Source organism: Convolutriloba macropyga, chromosome 11 (assembly GCF_964194025.1).
Source record: "Convolutriloba macropyga chromosome 11, txConMacr16.3, whole genome shotgun sequence".
NCBI classification, from domain to species: Eukaryota; Metazoa; Xenacoelomorpha; order Acoela; family Convolutidae; genus Convolutriloba; species Convolutriloba macropyga.
The window spans coordinates 55,080,992-55,099,796 of record NC_134478.1 but is presented as its reverse complement, the minus strand read 5'-3'; the positions used below and the strand labels follow the sequence as shown (position 1 = coordinate 55,099,796).

Here is an 18,805-nt window from a genome sequence, read left to right as displayed (position 1 = left end):
CATTTTCGTCTCCGAATGTCTCCCAACTTTTTCCTCATTCAGCACTTTTACTGTACCCGTTTCCAGTTCTTCAGAAAACTTGGATCTTTTCAACAATTGCCCCCCCCCCCCCCCTCTTTGGTACCTAGAGAATCGCCACCCCTTCTGTGCTATACTTTACCACGATATTAGTCGGCCTACAATTTAGATAGCCGAATATTAGTTTAAGCGCAATTGTGGACCGCTTTGGGATGTAATCCGGAAACCGCGAAGTGCGCCCACCGACCCACCAGTCGGAAATTCTTTTCGGTTTTTATTCCGGTTCGGCTAGTTGCCATACTATGGCGTATTTTATTCAATTCTATTTAACATAGTATGTGCATGCGTTGAAAGTTATTAGTCGTCTCTTATTGGTTAATAAATGGCTCGCTTAAATTCTAATCAAGAATAGCCCCCCTTTTGCAAAAGAGGGGTAATAGTTGAAAAGATCCGAAAACTTTATCTTTAGATGTTTATCTTCATTAAGTTTGCTTTCAACGAGAAAAACTGTCAGATTTGAAGTTTCGCTGAAATGTCCTGCTTTCATATTTTTTTAACTTAATGCGTAATCGTTCAAATCAAAAAATAGTCTAAGCATCGAATAAGGGCTCCACGTTTTCCATGGACGAAAAATAATAACCCGAATATCTTGTTTTCTGTTTTCGCTGTGTCTTCCAGGTCAGAAAAGTGAATTTCAATCAAAAAGATGTCAATATGATCGATATAGCTGCAGATTGACAAAAAATACCTGCAATAGCTTTGTAGACCAGCACCCCCAAGGTTACTGAAAAATAGACAGGAGAAGAGAAACATCTTTTCGCAAAAATTAATCTGATATTATGCGTATGACAATTCTAAAAGTTGATATATCGTAATTTGCATTACAAGAACTTATATTTTTATGTGTTGTTAAAACTTGCTGCCCTCAAATAACCTTCAATCAGAGTTAAGTAATCTCAGATGAGAATTAATTAAATAAAGCAAAAATTGATTCGAGAGCGGGTAAGTCATACTGGGAGTCATTCGAAATTAAATGAATGAGTGATTGATCAAGTATCAAAAGTGAAGTAAGCGTGAAATCATATGGCCGTAACAAAAGTTGTGACGAACGAAATAAAATTACCATCAAAAGGACTGAATTAATTAAGGGAAATAACTCCCCCCCCCCCCCCCCCCCGAAAAATAAATTTTTCTGAACCAAGAACAGTTTTCTGCCATAAATTACAAACGACCTGCTCTGACAAACATTGGGATAATTAATACGTTTTCAGCACATCAAGTTTAGCTAAATATCTTCCTAATATGCTCAGTTTTAAAAGTTTCCTTCATATAATGGGCATTTTTAGGCCCATTAGGATAGCAATAATGCATAATTCAATTAAAGAAATGCATTTTCGCCTGCGAATGTCTCCCAACTTTTTCCTCATTCAGCAATTTTACTGTACTCGTATCCAGTTCTTCAGAAAACTTGGTTTTTTTAAACAATTGCCTCCCCCCCCCCTTAGTACCTAGAGAATCGCCGCCCCTTCTGTGCTATACTTTACCACGATATTACTTGGCCTAAATTTAGATAGCCGAATATTAGTTTAAGCGCAATTGTGGAACGCTGATCATGGCAATGCCTCTCACGCGCTGTGGGATGTAATCCGGAAACCGCGAAGCGCGCCCAGCGACCCACCAGTCGGATATTCTTTTCGATTTGTATTCCAGTTCGGCTAGTTGCCATACTATGGCGTATTTTATTCATTTCAATTTAACATAGTATGTGCATGCGTGGCAAGTTATTAGTCGTCTCTTATTGGTCAATAAATGGCTCGCTTAAATTCTATTCAAGAATAGCTACCCTTTTGCAAAAGGGGGCAATAGTTGAAAAGATCCGAAAACTTTATCTTGAGATGTTTATCTTCATTAAGTTTGCTTTCAACTAGAAAAACTGTCAGTTTTGAAGTTTCGCTGAAATGTCTTGCTTTCATTTTTTTACTTAAAACGTAATCGTTCAAATCAAAAATTAGTCTAAGCGTCGAATAAGGGCTCCACGTTTTCCATGGACAAGAAATAATATCCCGAATAACTTGCTTTCTGTTTTTGCTGTCTTCTAGGTCAGAAATGACTTTAAAAGTGAATGTTAATCAAAAAGATGTCAAAATGACCGATATAGCTGCAGATTGACAAAAAATAACTGCAATAGCTTTGTCGACAAGCACCCCCAAAAATACTGAAAAAAAAAGAAAAAAAGACAGGAGAAGAGAAACTCTTTTTGCAAAAACTAATCTGATATTATGCGTATGGCAATTCTAAAAGTTGATATATCGTATTTTCCATTACAAGAACTTATATTTTTATGTGTTGTTAATAATTGCTGCCCTCAAATAACCTTCAATCAGAGTTAAGTAATCTCAGATGAGAATTAATTAAAAAAACAAAAATTGATTTGAGAGCGGGTAAGTCATAATAGGAGTCATTCGAAATTAAATGAATGAGTGATTGATCAAGTTTCAAAAGTGAAGTAAGCGTGCAATCATATGGCCGTAACAAAAAATGTGACGAACGAAATAAAGTTACCATCAAAAGGATTGAATTAATTAAGGGAAATAACTCCCCCCCCCCCGAAAAATAAATTTTACTGGAAAAGAAGCATAAGCAGTTCCAGTAGGTGAAAAAACGGACTCAAAAACAACAAATGAACGCAACATTCAATGAACGAAACATTTAAAAGAACACAACATTCAATCTAAAGTTAACTAAAGAAAAACAGCAAAATAGACAAACAAAAGATCTGCTCACAATATTTTCGGAAAAAAAAATTAAAACCCCATCGCTATGAACTCAAATCAACATTTATATTTTTTCATGACCTTTTAGCAACCGTCTTCTACCTTTATTAAGGAGACTTTCAGAAAAACAGAAAGAACAAGGGACGAGAACTCCAGAATTCCCTAAACATATTTGAAAACAAATTTTTGCTCAGCAATTATGTGCTATACAGCTCAATCGATTTTCGAATACTTGTTAACGACCTTTTATTGATTTTGATAATAATCCGATTGAGTGATATTACGACAAACACTACAAAAATAAACAGAAATTTCAGAAGTTCGCTAATGGTCTTGAAAACAAATAGTGTCAAGTCATGAAAAATCTTTGAACTCATAAGTTGAGTACATTCTTTTTGCTCATTATCAAAAGACGAGAACTGTGATTGATGAGACAAAATGTTCAGACAAAAAAGGAGCTGGAAATTGGACATCAAAGATTGCATTTTTTTTCAAAAGTTGTCACAAAGTAGTAAAAAAACATTTTGACATCAAGCAAAAATTTTTACATATATTCTATTACGCCTCATAAGAAAACCATTCGTCAATGGGGCTTACCAATAGCACAAGAAATATGGCAAAAAAATCTTTGATATTTTGTTATAACAAAGAGTGGATAATTTGTAAATACCATTATTAGCCTTCGATGAGGTAAAAAAAAAACAGTTAATCAATTTTAGAGAAAAACCAGAAAAAAAAGAAGTCAAATTAACAAAAAAACATTTGCTCTCTAAAACCGAAAATCTGTCTAATGACCGATTTCTCATTTTACTTGAATTAAAAAAAAATCACGCTTCGAACTTTAAAAACCCATCGTTTTTGCTCTCTTAAATGTACATGCGCGACTAAACTCACAGTTCTGATTCGACCTCTCATTGACGCGAAAAAAAAAAACAGATAAATATGCTAATAGACTTCTAAAAAAACAAAAATCACATATAAAATCGAAATCTTTTGGATTGTAAAAGCATAGATGCACAAGAAAAGAACAAAAGTGCAAAAAAATGTTTAGATTTTTTTCATTTCGGACCACGCAGTAGTTTATGCACCCCCTAGTGAAGTATCCATGCCATCAAATAGCAAGTCATTCGTTGCAAAAATATGACATGGGCGTTGAGAGGTGCAAATAATAGTCACCCAATAAACCTTGGCAGGTTGGGGGAAAAGGCAAAAAATACGACAATATTTCTTTGCCCTATCACAACAATAAGGCTGAGTATTAGATTTTTCCATGCAGAGAATTTCAGTTTGTGGCTCCTTCAGTACGTTATGCATCTTTTATCTACAGAACTCGTGCCATGACATAGTAATTCATGTAAATCTATGTAAAAATAATGTACAGTAGTCTGTGAAGAGCAATTAATATGCTTCTACAAAACTGGGGGCAGAATTTGAAAAGATCCAAATTTTCCTTGACTAGTCAAAACTTTGACCTGCAATAGACCCACAAAAGACTGAAAATTGTTTCAGAAGTTTTACAAAAATCGCGATCACACATATAAAAACAGTGAAAAAGGAAATAAAATTGCTGCATGTGAACGAAAACGATGATCGAGAAAACAAATTTTTCTTCGAACAGCAGTTTCTCATTTGATTTTAGTTTTAGAGTGAAAAATTTTTACGACACAAAACCACTCGTTGCGCTGGCGTGACTAAAGTCATTACTACCTTTTAACGTTGAAAACAATCAGAATCCATGAAGAGGCCTTTGAAAAAAAAGACGTTAAAAATGAGCAAACATTTGCAAAAGTAATATAATAATGAAAACTATTTGTAACAAATAAGTTCAAAATAAGCTCCCTCAATTACGGATATAACTAAGTAACAACTAATGATTGACTTGGATAATATCAATTAGTTTTTGGTCATACGGCTCAAAATTTGGACCGATTCTTCAATTTCGGTTGATAAATTGAAAAAAAATATTTTCCGATTTTGTAAAATCAGTATGGATTACTTATTGCAAAACATTGTTTTCCTATAGATTTTCCGAAATTATTTTTTGCTACCTTAATTACCAACAAAAATTCGACCAATTTCAACAAATAAAGTTGATTTAGAATGGTGGTTTTGAAAGTGAAGTTTTGCACGGCTTATTTCTAGAATCGCCTGGGATTAAGCTATCTTTTCCCCCGACTCTTTTCTCGCTACTTTTACTATATGATGACTATATTACGAAATCCGGAAAAATGTCTGACTTCGCGATGATTTTGTCTGACAACCGTGTCGCCAAAACCCTGAGACGTTTATTTAGCTTTTTAAATTTCAAAAGTGCTATTTTTAAAAGTAATAGAGGTTTAATTGTTTAACACTGACGCCCCTGACAACAAAATTCGGCATATTGTTTGGGCCGAAATTGAGCCAGAATCAAAGTCCCCCCGTTTGTTTTTCATGTAACGTATAACCCTCAAAAATTGTTATTGTCTGATCACGAATTTGAACTAGAATAGACCTACAATGACTAAGAATTAATTTGGAAACGTATCAAAAAAGCAATAAAAACATCGAAGGCTCAGTGAAAACCGAAATCGGGGTCCTGTGCGTGAACAAAAATTTACAATCAATCGAGAATACAAAATTTTGTTCAAACACCATTCTCTCACTCTAATTTATTTTTATAATGAAAAATTTTACGCCAGAAGACTACTCGCGTTTTGGCTCCATGTCATCACTACGTTTTGATATCAAAAATCCTGAAAACTCGGAGAGACTTTTAAAATAGACGTAAAAACAAATGGAAAAATGCAAAAAATTAATTTAATAACGTAACCGAAGTGTAAAAAAATCCAAAGAGTTGAGCTCCCTCTATCAATATTTCAGCTACTTTTAAAAAAATTATTTTACTTTTCTGAGCATGAGTTTGATGTTGCGCAATTTAGAAATGGTGGTCAGCTTGAATGAAGCAAAATCATTTTTTGTCTGACGGTTTAAGAAATTTAACCGATTTTTCCAATTTTGTTGATAGGGAAAAAAAATTTTCTGCTGGTTTTTCAAATCAAATTTGGATATATTTATTGCAAAGCAGCGTTTTGTAAAGTCCCTATAAAATTTTAAAAACATTATAACTGAACCCAAGTTCAGCAGATAAAATTGAAACAGATAGGGAAAGTTGTAAGTGATATTTTGCACGGCATATTTCTAAGGTCGCCTGGGATTAGAATAACCTTTTCCTCGACTCTTTGTTTTTACAACTGCTACGATATGATGACTATATTACGAGATAAGAAATCTGAAAAAATGTCCGACTTCGCGATGGTTTTGTTCGTAATAATTAAGAGACGTTTTTAACTTTTTAAATGTCAAATTAAAAAGTTTTTAAAATCACTAAACATTTAATTAGTTAACGCCAAAAAAATAACAATGCGCATATTTTTTTTCTCAACAGTTTAGCCAAAATCAAAAATAGCGCAATTTTTTCTATTGTCCTCAAAGGTTTTTCTGTAGACATATGAGAAAATATTTTTAGGACAGTTTTGTGCAATGTCGAACTAACCCCGCCCCCGGGGTTTTCATTTTTAATGACAAGCTAAAAAACTTTCTAATCAAATTAGGAATTATTTATTGTAAAGGCCGTGCTTTTTAAAGTCCCTATAAAATTTAAAATTTTTTTTCCCTACTTTAATTCTCAACAAAAGTTCACCCAAGTTCTGCAGAGAAAGTTGAAATAGATAGGTGGAGTTGTGAAATTTTACACGGCATATTTCTAGGGTCGCCTGGGATTAGACTATCTTTTCCCCGGGCTCATTTTTGTAGCTGTAGCTATATGAAGAGTATTCGACGAGAAAAAAGTTGCAGAGAAAAGATTCTAACTTCTCGATGACGTCGTAATATTCAAGAGAGGTCTATTCAGATTTTGAATAGTCAAAAGAACGTATGTTCACTGTCATATTAATAAAAATTGGAAAAGTGTGTGACTCGACACAAATTTTTAAAATAATTGACATTTAATTGTTCAGCACATTGCGCACATTTATTTTTCTCAACAACTTAGTTAAAAATGTATTTATGTTATAACTAAAAAGTTAACTAAGTTCAATAACTAACCAGTATCAAAAATAGTACAACTTTTTCTATTGTTCTATTGTATTCAAAAGTTTTTCCAGTTGTCAAATGAGAAAATGTTTTCAGGACAGTTTGGTGGAACATGGAACAGCCCCCACCCCCCCCCCCCCCCCCACGCAGCTTAGTGGTCATATAAGGTATACTAATGCATTCCTACCCGGGTCGAGGTTTGGCGGTGAATTTTCGTAAGAAATGCGGTGAAATGCGGTGAAAAAAAATAATTTTCACCGCGTATTTCTTACATCTTTTTGCGGTGAATGCGGTGAATCGCGGTGAATTATTTTTTTTCACCGCGTTCTCAGTATTCTTACAAAAAAGAATCGTCCCTACACGGGTTCGAACCTCTGACCTCCTGCATGCCTTCCAATGCTTATTCCACTGCGCCAACTGTCACTTACTTGTTTGTTATTTCTTGTGAATTTAAATCAGATTGAGTAAACTTTGGAAACCATATGCGGTGAATTTTTGTAAGAAATGCGGTGAAATGTGGTGAATTATTTTTTTTCACCGCATCTAGCGGTGAGAAAAAATAATTCACCGCTTGAGAGAAAGCGGTGAATTATTTTTTTTCACCGCATTCACCGCATTCACCGCATTTCTTACATTAATTTGCCATAATAGTCTATGCGGTGAATTTTTGTAAGAAATGCGGTGAATTTGGTGGTGAATTTTTGTAAGAAATGCGGTGAAAAGCGGTGAATTATTTTTTTTCACCGCATTCACCGCAATCACCGCATTTCTTACGAAAATTCACCGCATTCACCGCATTTCTTACGAAAATTTACCCAAAAACCTCGACCCGGGTAGTATAAGTTTATGGAGCCTTTCCCCACCCCCATTACCGTAAGCATGCCGTAATGGATGGAGTAAAATTTCTTGGGGGAGGTGGGGGGGGGGGGTGGGGGGTTGGAGACCCAAACTCTCAGCAAAAACTTTTACACTATCAGGAAAAAATGGTTAATACTGTGAAATAGTTTTGCTTTTGTATATTTTGTTTGCCCTTCAACTTGGGTTAGTTACTATGAATCATATTCAATATCCAGTAATAATGATCTGGCACACTTGTGAAATAATTGCCCCCGTTGCACTTCTGCCTGGACTTGTCACTCTTTCCATAATAACTCGCAACTCCGTATAGACATTGGGGCATATGGCTTGAGGGGTAAAATTGGTACAACGGACCCCCCTCATCCCCCCGACAGATGTTGTGATTGATATTTCCAGTTCGTTTTGTGCAAATCACGCTTTTGGGACACCTAAAAGAAATTTTGGATCTTTTCCGATTGTGCCCCCCCCCCAGTACAATATGCTCCCCCCAGTTACAGAGTACGTGTCATTACATGGTAAATCATTATGTAAAAATATGGCACGTGCGTCTTGGGTGGTGAAAATAATATGCGCCCACTAATTTGCTAAAAGGACTAAGTCAATAATAATTAATTAGTTAAAACAAACGTTTTCTCTATAACTAGCATCAACAGGTTAGCAGGTTTTAACAACTTAAAGTTGGAGTGTTTACAACTAAAATGATTTAAACTTATCATGCGCCCACTAAGCTTGGGGGCACAAACGGAACACCTATTTTATTTTTAAATTGAAAATAAATTAATCATTTGAATTAAGAGGACTTTCAGCGTACTTTTCAGTGCTAGGAGGTCTAAGTATTTTGAAGTATAAAAGAAGGAGTTTATAAACAGACTATGTAAACGACGTTGCCTGTGACATTTTATTTGCTGGTTTCTGTTATTGAGCAAAAACAAACACTAAGTTAAGAAAAATTTTGTCAAACTGAAAATGTTCTCAAAACTGTTTTTTTTTCTTCTGAGTTTTTCTCGAATTTCATGGATGCGCTCAGTTCACTTTTTAATCAGTTTTGAAACAGAAAATTGTTTTGGTTTTGATTAGCTCAATTATATTTCTTTGAGTTATAGTTCGCGGATTTTTTAGATTTTCATGAGTAATGAAATAACTATAAAAAATTTATTTTAAGAAAATGATTAATTTGGCAAAAAACGGGCAGAAATTTTGTCTCAAAGTTTTGTCGAGAACCATCCTAAAACTACCCATTATTGAAAATTTTGCCCGAAGAAACCAAACAAACCTGAAATGGTACCAGAATCTGTTTAACACCCGGAAGCACAGTTCTTGAATTTTTGTAGTCAAATTCTAGAGGGAGACATTTTGAATTTGATACAACATATGTTATTCTGGGAAGCTCTCCAAAGAAGCAAAAATTGTCAGAAGAAACAGTTGGGCTAACGTAACCTTCTTCCATTTTTCCGAAGACATGGGAACATTTTTGGGGAGAAAAATATTACGCAACGCAAGTCTTCATGGCTTGGAATTCATTCTTCGAAATATCTGATGACTAAATACCTAAGGCTCCGGCCGAAGGGGAGGTGCACGCAACGTGTAACTTTCGGCAAGATTTTTGATTTATTCTATTAAATATTTATGTGTATTTATTTATTTATTAATTTTCCATTTGGTGTCATTAAAAGAACAACTATTAGCCTAACATATTAAATTTTCCGCGTGTGCAAATTGTTTTTAAAAAAATTGTCAAATTTGTTAAATAGAGCAGAGTGGTGGCCTGAGGCTACAATTTCGTTCATTTTAAGAACATTTTGACCTGATCAAAATCTGGTTCTTCGAATAAGAAAAGGAAAGTCTTTGTTTTAATTACTATTTGCTTCGAGCAACTTCCCGATACGATTAAACATCTGTTTCATAACACCACAACCCGCAAAATTGTGTTTAGAAACCCGGAGATATACCAATTGTTTTCTAGTAGAGCTATGTCAACCGTTTTCGGTGTTTTTCGGTCAAATATTAAAGCCTTGAGCTGCAGCATGATATATTGTGAACAAATCGTTACAAATGAAGTTCTCTATTTAGTAAAAAACAAGTTTGAGTTGAATTGAGACTTTAAAACTTGAGAAAAAGATAACCTTTCATTTTTGTCGTTTTTTGTCCTTCTTTTCGTTTAGGTATTTCACCTGTTTGGTTTTGTTTTTGTAGAGATCTGGGCGTAATTTTACCGTTTGCTCGGTCTATTTTTGCCTATATTTGTTTTTTTTATTATCTTGTATCCCCCTTTTTCTAACAATTGACTGCTGACCAGACTTTCATTCACTTGAATGCAAGCTTTTCCGAACAATAAAGTTCGAGCGCACGATACAAATGTGTGTGCTCAAAGATGGTCAGAAGTCTCCCCGGCTCAAAAAATTTTTTTTTAAAATCTAACAAAACCCGAAATTTTACCCAATAAAATATAAGATGGGTGATAGTGTAATGGGCACAATGGGGGGTAAACCTACCTGTTGAGTAAAAACCCTCCTTTGGCCTCAGTGAGATAAATTTCCCTTAGATTGGCTGGTTCCAGGTCGTAAACTGGGCTGACAGCCCCCATGCCACAAGTACCCAGATAACTGCAGGAATTGATGGCCACTGGGACCCGGCAGAGAGGGAGGGCAAAAGATGCCAGTTCTGGTTTCAATGGGAGAACTAGCCGGAGAAGGGCTATGTCGTGTCTGTATGAGCTAGGGTACGCTCTGGAAAAACAAAGATTTCGTAAGAAAATTACCAAAAATTAATAAAATATTCAAAAATAAAAAAGTTCTAAATGACTATACGGACAAGTAATAGAGTATAATTATATTCATTTATTATTTGTTAAAACGTCCTTCTAACAAAAAATACTTTTTTGCCTGAGAAAAAAAGTTAAAAATTATTGGTACGTAAATTATTGCCAACGTAAATTATTGGTACGTAAATTATTGCCAATGTAAATTATTGGTACGTAAATTATTGCCAAGTTATTGCCAACTTATAATGTTGTACTTAAACGTGTGACTACAACTTTCAACTTCTCACTTTGTTTAAAGAAAATTTCCCTTCGTACTGTACAGTAGGCGAAATGAACAATTTTGTCTAAATTGAGCTCAATAATCTGATTCATATCTTTTATACCAAAAGTTTTTTATTTCAATTAAACAATAAACGTTTTATGATAAGGAAACAAACTTCAGTCAACTATCATTAAAAAAACATTCGTTCTTCCTAAATTTTTTGCCGAGTTGACAAGTAAACTTCTTTCATAAGCAGTCGGTTAAAATGTACAAATCTGATGGAGTTTCTACATTATAAATATCCAGTTCAAAATTTTAACTTAAAATAGGAGGAATTGTATTCTGCTAAACATAAAAATTGTTCTATATCTCTTCACCACGATTTTTTTCAACCCCTATAATTTAAACCCGCATATAACCACCCCTTACTCAATAAACCCCGGAATTTGTTCAACCCAAAATACGAGTTGACACCAAAAACTTTTATATAATTTTGCGTCTATAAGAACAATTAGCCAAGCTAAAATTCAAAGTACTTAATTAATACAAAACTACTGACCTTCAAGCGTCCGGTTTTAAACAGCTTGCGTTTTTCAATTGACATCGATGACTAATGACGAGACAGCTTTTTTAGCGCAATGCTTTTGATTGAAAAAGAAAACTTGACACGTTGGACCTTTTTTACGTTGCACTTTGATTTGAACAAAAAAATTCCGAAAATATGCACGTCTAGAAGACGGAAGAACCGGTAATTTTCAATTGAAATCATGTAAGCTAAATCTTGAGACCTACTTTCTGAGAAAAAATGAGCAAACCAAAAAACAATTAACCGTTTTGTTCATTTTAATTTTCTGAATTCCGGATTGATATCCAGATTGATTGCTTGTTCAATTCAAATTTTCCAATTATTTTCACAAAAGTTATGGTTAAATGGAAATAGCAGTCCGATAACGTTGAAGCTGGGCGGTGCTTTTGGAAGGCATCAATTGGGGCGATGTTTGTTTTAAATGGGGTTTCGATGGCAACGCTTACCGTGTCGAGAGAACGCCGGTTGCTGGTTCAATTGCGGAAGCTACGGCTGCTGCGGGTGTTAAATTTCAATCAGGTTTTTCGATTTTTTTATAACGTTTCGTGTGGCCGCCCTTACAACAGACGCATCAGCATTGCGCTCAATGTTTACGCAAGTAAGTTGGTCATCTTGTGCAAATGTAGCATTGGTATTTCGAGCTAATCCAGGCAACGTCGAACTTATCTACTCTTTTAACAAAAACTCATGTCCTTACACAATCAAAATTTTTATGTTTTTTGAGGAAATTGTAAACTCAAAGTTGGCAGTAATCATGCTGATTTCCCAATGCAATGAAACAAGAAATGTTCTAGAGTTCCATCCTTATTTCAATTGCTTCTACTTGCCCCATTAGTGACTAAATGAGAAAAGTAATTCGCTAATTGTTATAGTTTTTGCTTTTATCTATTGAGTCGTTGGTTTTATTCTCCTGAAAATTATCAGCCACTAATTAAGAGACTAAAATCGGGGTAAAATGATTGAGGAGTGAAAAAGTATATTCACGCCTCATTCATTTCACCCGACTAATCTCTATCATTTAGACTAATTAAAATTGATCGAAACCTATTTATCCTTAATTATAGAAAGCACTAAAAACGGATGAAACAAGTAGGGGTGAAATTTTTTCGGGGTTAAAAGACATAGGGGTTAAAAAATCGAAGGTTAAAATATAGAGGGTTATAAGAATAGGGATGAAAAAAGGACACCCATTAAAATAACTTCTGATGTTACTAATTTTTCTTTCGAATGGTATAAGCTTAAATTTTATCAGCAGATACTGTTTTAACCTTCTTTTAAATTTGGCTTGAGATTTTATTTTCCTCATTTTTAGAGAAAATTTATTCCATTTGAGAATAATTTTTGTTGCAGGGAACTGTTTATCGTTGCTCGCTTTTTTAAATTTGGTGAGATCTTTTCTTCTGCGATTTCATTTTTTCTCACCAAAACATTGCCCCCTCCCCCTAAAAATATCTGTTCATGTTGAAAAATTTTTTTCAAATGTTTTATGTGAACTCTTCTTGTATAAAAGACTTAATACCAACTTTTCGTGCACGATGACCCTAGCAACAGTCACTAGATCTCTTTTAAGATCATCCGGATGGGTGTAGTCGCCCACCATCACAAACATCCTCGACACTAAAATGATCAAAGCAGACTCTAATTACAACAAAGAGGTTATAAGTAACGCGCCCTTGAAAATATGATCTAAGCACTCGAGTAAAAAGGAAAATGTCTTCCTGCTGTATCTTTTTTGGCAAATCTTGCTAGCTAAAATATTAGACTGAAATACTAAAGGAAATATTTTGCTCTGTTTTCAAGGATTTTCATCAAAATTTTTTTCTAAATTATATGTTTAATAAACCATTGTTTCCTTGATTGCCTTTTGTTTTATTAAAATATATAAATTATCCTAATTCAACAGCTGGTGTGGGTAAACCCTAAAAAATCAAAAAAATTACCAAAAATTTCGGAAAATTTTTCCGAAATTTTAGTAATGTATCTTAAACTATGTACATTAGTAACTTCGTTGTTTTGTACAAAATGGCACAATTAATAGGCCAGTAAAATTACTCGGCTTCGTAAGCGAAATCCAGTTTATGGTCTTAATTCACAGGTAAGGGCGTCTCAAAGCAAATTTCACTCACGCCTTATAGTCGTCTTTGAATAGCGATTACCATTTAAGGGAATTGAGAATATTATTTGTATTAATTATAAAAAGATAATCCGCGCGATATTGAGATCGAAAAAATTAAGATAAAATTGAAACCCGATATCTTTAAGTATACGAGTTCGTTCAAAATAGGCTTACAATAGCGTACTGTTCAACTCCTTACCTCAACGCTAACTTTGTAGGTTCTCTATAGGAAAATTGAAAGAGAGAAACAAATAATATTAACGACAAAATAATAAAATTCCATCTATAAGACATTAGACCTCCTCTGTTGGCTTCATTGTCTGAAACACTTTCGACTCTGGTTTTAAAAACAATTGCATTTTATCATTTATTGATAAAATGAACAATGCAGATATTTTGCGCTTTCATTACTAATTTTGTTTGTTTGACATTAGGATGGTTTCTATTTCAAAAATTTCAAATTTAAAGTTAGAAACGCTAGCTATAACAAATTGACCTTTTGTTGAAAAAAAATTGATTCAAAGTCTGCCTTTGACTTTTGTATCGCAAGACTATTTAAAACAATTAAAACGTAAAAATTGTTTTAGCCGCCTATCTTTAGCAAATCATTATTTTTGACTGCTTTAAATGGATCTAAAACGAAAAACACAGGAAAAAGAAAAGTAATGAAGAAAGATATATGCGGGAAAAGGTTCCCAAGCTAAACCATTACACCGAAAAGGCAGATAGGAAAAGACTTTGCCTGCTTTTGTCCTCGCGGAATTCTGTTATGTTTAATATCACTAGCCCAGCTTTTGTGAATGTAATTCAACTTCGAAAAAATTTTCTGTAACTCCCATGCTTTACAATATAAAACTGAGTTTAGTTAAACGCCCGATCAAATTTGATAGCAGGAATTTTGCGTTGTAATGAACTATTCATGTTTTGCTGCAAAATTTGTTTCTTAATATTAAGTGAGACCAACTTTTTGTTCCCGAAAAACTAAAGAAGTTGAAGACAAACTGTTGGTTACAAAAATTCATTTTCGAACAATTAAAGACAACTGAAAAAACTAGGATGCAAAAATCTGAATAGAGCTTAAAATTCAAAAAGTAACCGGAGCTCAGAATTTTTAATTTTGCACAATTTTAGGACAAATGCTTTTAATTTTCCTTCCTGTGTAATACTGCATAATAGTTGAGCAACCCGAGTTCATATTGATAAAATGCTTCAAAAGCACAATTACATATATATATATATATATATATATATATACATATATATATATATATATATATATATATATATATATATATTTATATATATATATATATATATATTATATATATATATATATATATATATAAGGAGGCTCAGTTATGTGCGTTCGCACATAATGTTCCGACAACGTTTCCACCACGCTAACTGTCTACCAATTATTCGTATTTTATTGGAAACTAGTTGGCGTACCCATTAAAAAAATTTTTTTAATCTCAATTTTAGGACTGCAAAAGAGCTGTCAAATTTAGGACCTCAAATGCTGGCAAAACTCACGAAATCGTTAAAAAAAATTACAAACAAATTTGTCGGAGCTATCAAAAAGACATCAGATTTACTCAGAAAACATAATTTTTATTCGTTTGAACTCATTTGAACGTGAACGGGATCTCCTATTAATTAAACCCATAATTCAAAACAGACCTGCCTGTAAAAACATTTGCCTGTAATAGGACATACCCAAAATAAAATCCGAATATTTTTTCATTGCCATGAAAAACCATCAGATTTACTCAGAAAACATAATATTTATTCGTTTGAACTCAATTGAACATGAATGGGATCCCGTTAAAAATTAAACCTATAATTCAAAATTGACCTGCCTGTAAAAACATTTAGAACCGCCTGTAATAGGACAGACCCAAAATACAATCCGAATCTTTCTTCATTGCAAAAATTAACTATGAGACCAAAACTGACCCTGCTATTGCTGCTCGGCTGTTAAAACCAATTATTGCTCCAAATAATTTTTGAAAAATTTTTCTGAGAAATGAAAATCTTAATATATCAAAAAATTATGCATTTTTACAAATATGGACTTAAATTAGCGAAATACTGCAAAAATTTTAGATCCAGAGTTTTTTTACTGGAAAGTGGGGCTGAAAACGATCTAATCTGAGCAAACGAAGATTGTTACAGCAGTTTTCATGTCTGCAGTACTGGTCCAGCTGGACCAAGTGAGCACAAAAATGCAGATTAAACGCCTTCAAGTACTTCAAGTATCAAGTAAAGAAAATGCTCTGTAGAATTTAGCCAAAATTTTTGCCGAAACAGTTGATACAAGCAATTCGATAACTTTCTTTTATCTTTAACGTAAAACATTGCGAAAAAAAATTAACAACACAACGGAAATTAGGCTGATGTTCACAAAAGTTTGATCCTCCATAGCTCTGCATTAGAAACGAAAATTGAAAAATTCTTAATTTGAGATTCTACGCCTTACAAGCTTTCTATTGACACTACTCACAACTATGTACGATGAATATATCGATGGGCGAAAATTAGCTGAAAAAAAACAATTGTTATAATAAAATGGGTCGGACCAATAATTGCATAATTATGTAAGTGTATTTCGTTATCATGATTCAATATTTATTATGAATAAATGTTTCATTTGAATTTCTTTAGGTTGTTTAATTATAATTTTCACTAAGGGTCAACAACAAGATTTATATACGTGCGACAAATTATCAACTTAATATAGCCAAAAATTTAGTCTATAAAACGTTGAAAATCTTTTTTAAATAGTTTTAATAGAATTGCTATCGTGACTGACTTTGAATGAAATTTGAAAAATTGTTTTCTCACATCGGATTCCATGGACACATTTTGCGGCCGTGACTATCCACTCCGCTCTAACTATTGTACCCCCACATTTCTTGTGATCACCGTGGTCGTCAACTGTCAAAATATTGGCATAAAACGGGCGAAACGGGCTTTTGTGACCGTGAATTATTGCTGAAATTATCGGCAGGTTCGGTTCTGAAGTAAAATTACTTTCAACGCCAGTCGAACCTAAACTAGAAACGTCAGAAATTGTTCTATTAACAGGTTGAACGCGAATTGATTGTGAATTTTTAGAGCAAAATAGAATTATTGAAATTAAAGATATCAAATATGGCAGCAAAGCGCCATTTTGAAAATTTTGCTGGATATTCATCATAAAAATAATATTGTTTTTGTTTGTATGAACTTTGTTTACAGTTTCATGTTTAAATCCTTGAAGTTATTTGCTTTGTAATTATTCGAAATTATGTTAATTTTACAGGTCAAATACAGGCTAAACTTTAGCTGTGAGATCTATCATGATGTCAAGAAAAGACAAATGATTCTAAGTTTTTGTCCTCAGATTTTTTCTATTATAATCCTAAATAAAAGCAATTTATTAAAGTAATTCGCAGGTTTATGTTAAAAAAAATTATAAAAAAGTTAAGGGTTTTTCCCATTATAGCCCAACATTATGATATGTACCATGATTGGGGGGCTATAGGTTATCTGACCACTAGGTTTGGGGGTGGGGGGGGCAAATTTTGGGCGGACCATTGGCTATAATGTGAAAGACCCCAAACGAAGACCTAACGGTATTATGTTACAAGGGTCTCAAAAAAGAACAGTAGGTTAATTGATTCTCTTTGAAGTCAATGAGGGCTTCTGGCAAAAAGCTAGGGCAAAACTTCGAAGTGACTTCTGCAGAGTCACGTAACCGTGCTTAAAAACGTGCACATTTTAAAATGACGAAAGTCTGCAGTGCCAGAAGTTAAAATGCCAGAAGTTGCTACTTAGGCAGAAGTTGAATGTCGTTGACTTTAGTCATTTTAAAACGTGCAAATTGCGTGTTTTAAGTAATGGTTAAGGGACTCTGCTTGAAGTAATTGAGAACTTCTGGCGTTTGAGAAAAACCGAGAAACAGTTTGAGATGTTAACAACTATTGAATTCATCAGAATTTCGAAGTGACTTCTGCAGAGTTACTTAACCATTGCTTTAAACACGAAACAAGCTCGTTTTAAAATGACGAAAGTCAACAGAAGTTATCTTCTGGCTAAGTAGCAACTTCTGGCATTCTAACTTCTGGCACTGCCGACTTTCGGCATTTTAAAATGTGCACATGAGTGTTTTAAGTTCCCATAAACAAGGAAGTGCGTGTATCGAGTAAGTTTATAATACTCTGCTAAATTCACTTCCAAGATGACTAATAACTTGGACAGCCACACGGTTTTCGATTAATGCCAGTTCTTTGCAGTGACTTCATAGCAGTTATCTCGTATTGTTAAAACGCCAGTTTCCGAGTTGAAAACGCTTAAGTTCATGAGTCAACTTTTGGCGATTAATATAAGAACTTCTAGAACATAGTTCCGGTTAGACAGCTGTTCGACCTATTGGAACTTGAAGTGCGTGGTTTATTACTTACATGGAAACTATATAAAATGGAGAGCATTTGTATTATCAATGAAGTATAATGAAGAAAACTGATCAACGGGAACGAGTGGGCAAAATAGAAAACTATTTTTAATTGCTCTCAAACAGAATTCGTAGCAACTATATTAGTCCTGTGGTCATTTTTATGCAATTTTTCGCTTGACCGATCTTTCATCTACAAATTTGACTTTTTGTCCTCAAAATTGGGATAAACAAGTAACTCTTGGAGGGCAATATTTTTTTCTTAGAGCATTATGCCTAGCCAGTCTCTAAAATGCGATGCTACAAAACTATTTTGAGGTGATAGCACTCTCAAACCTAACCCCCCTCCACCCTCACATCAGTTGACACGCCGCACCCGACCCCCTTCTCCTTGCCCCCACTTCAATTCTCCCCACTCCCCGCCCCCAATGCTAGCACCTCTGAGCCCCAGCTGAGTACTACATAAGCCAACAGCTCGCAGGTCGTTTGAGAACAATTCGCCCGACATTATAGTTATATTTATGATATTGATTTCAGGCAACTCGGAGAAAAATTTCAGTGTACGCGTTATGATTTTGAACTAATTTGACAACTTTTATTTAATAAACATGAGTGGCTTAAAATTTGACTCAAAAGATTCTAATATTATGCCAATTCTAATCATTAGTACCACCTCAAATAGATTAGCTAAAAATTTTTTCTTGCAATTTACAATCGAAGAAACGAAAAATTTTTTAACGGAAATAGCGCCACTGAGCGTGCGCTTTAAATTAATTCAACTTTTTGTTCGCTTTTTAAAATCAACTTGGTATAAAAACAATATATATGTTCTATATATTCTATATCTTTATTCTAACCCTCTTGCTCGGGGAGGAACTATATCGTCAAATTTTCTTTTGTTAAGTCAATTTCGACCGATCGATA

The 18,805-nt window shown here is 34.0% G+C and overlaps 1 protein-coding gene across 1 annotated transcript; it reads right to left on the bottom strand.

Annotated features, from left to right (window-relative positions):
* Positions 1-7,905: 7,905 nt before the first annotated feature.
* On the bottom strand, positions 7,906-18,389 carry LOC142349177 (chymotrypsin-like protease CTRL-1). Its single transcript, XM_075400590.1, has 5 exons — positions 18,263-18,389; positions 16,291-16,464; positions 12,854-12,947; positions 10,214-10,447; positions 7,906-8,149 (listed from the first exon to the last, which is right to left on the bottom strand). Exons 1-5 carry the CDS (start codon positions 18,387-18,389, stop codon positions 7,906-7,908), a joined length of 873 nt encoding a protein of 290 aa, XP_075256705.1.
* Between the last annotated feature and the right edge of the window lie 416 nt (positions 18,390-18,805).

What these genes read in the sequence shown, in the direction of transcription:
- LOC142349177 (XM_075400590.1), bottom strand. Translation starts at nt 18,389, where the DNA reads ATGTCGGGCGAATTGTTCTCAAACGACCTGCGAGCTGTTGGCTTATGT. An exon ending in GTGGGGGCAAGGAGAAGGGG is followed by an intron (nt 16,465 to 18,262) that starts GTCGGGTGCGGC and finishes ATTTTACTTCAG; the next exon opens with AACCGAACCTGCCGATAATT. An exon ending in GGAGGGTTTTTACTCAACAG is followed by an intron (nt 8,150 to 10,213) that starts GTAGGTTTACCC and finishes AATTTCTTTTAG; the next exon opens with GTGTCCCAAAAGCGTGATTT.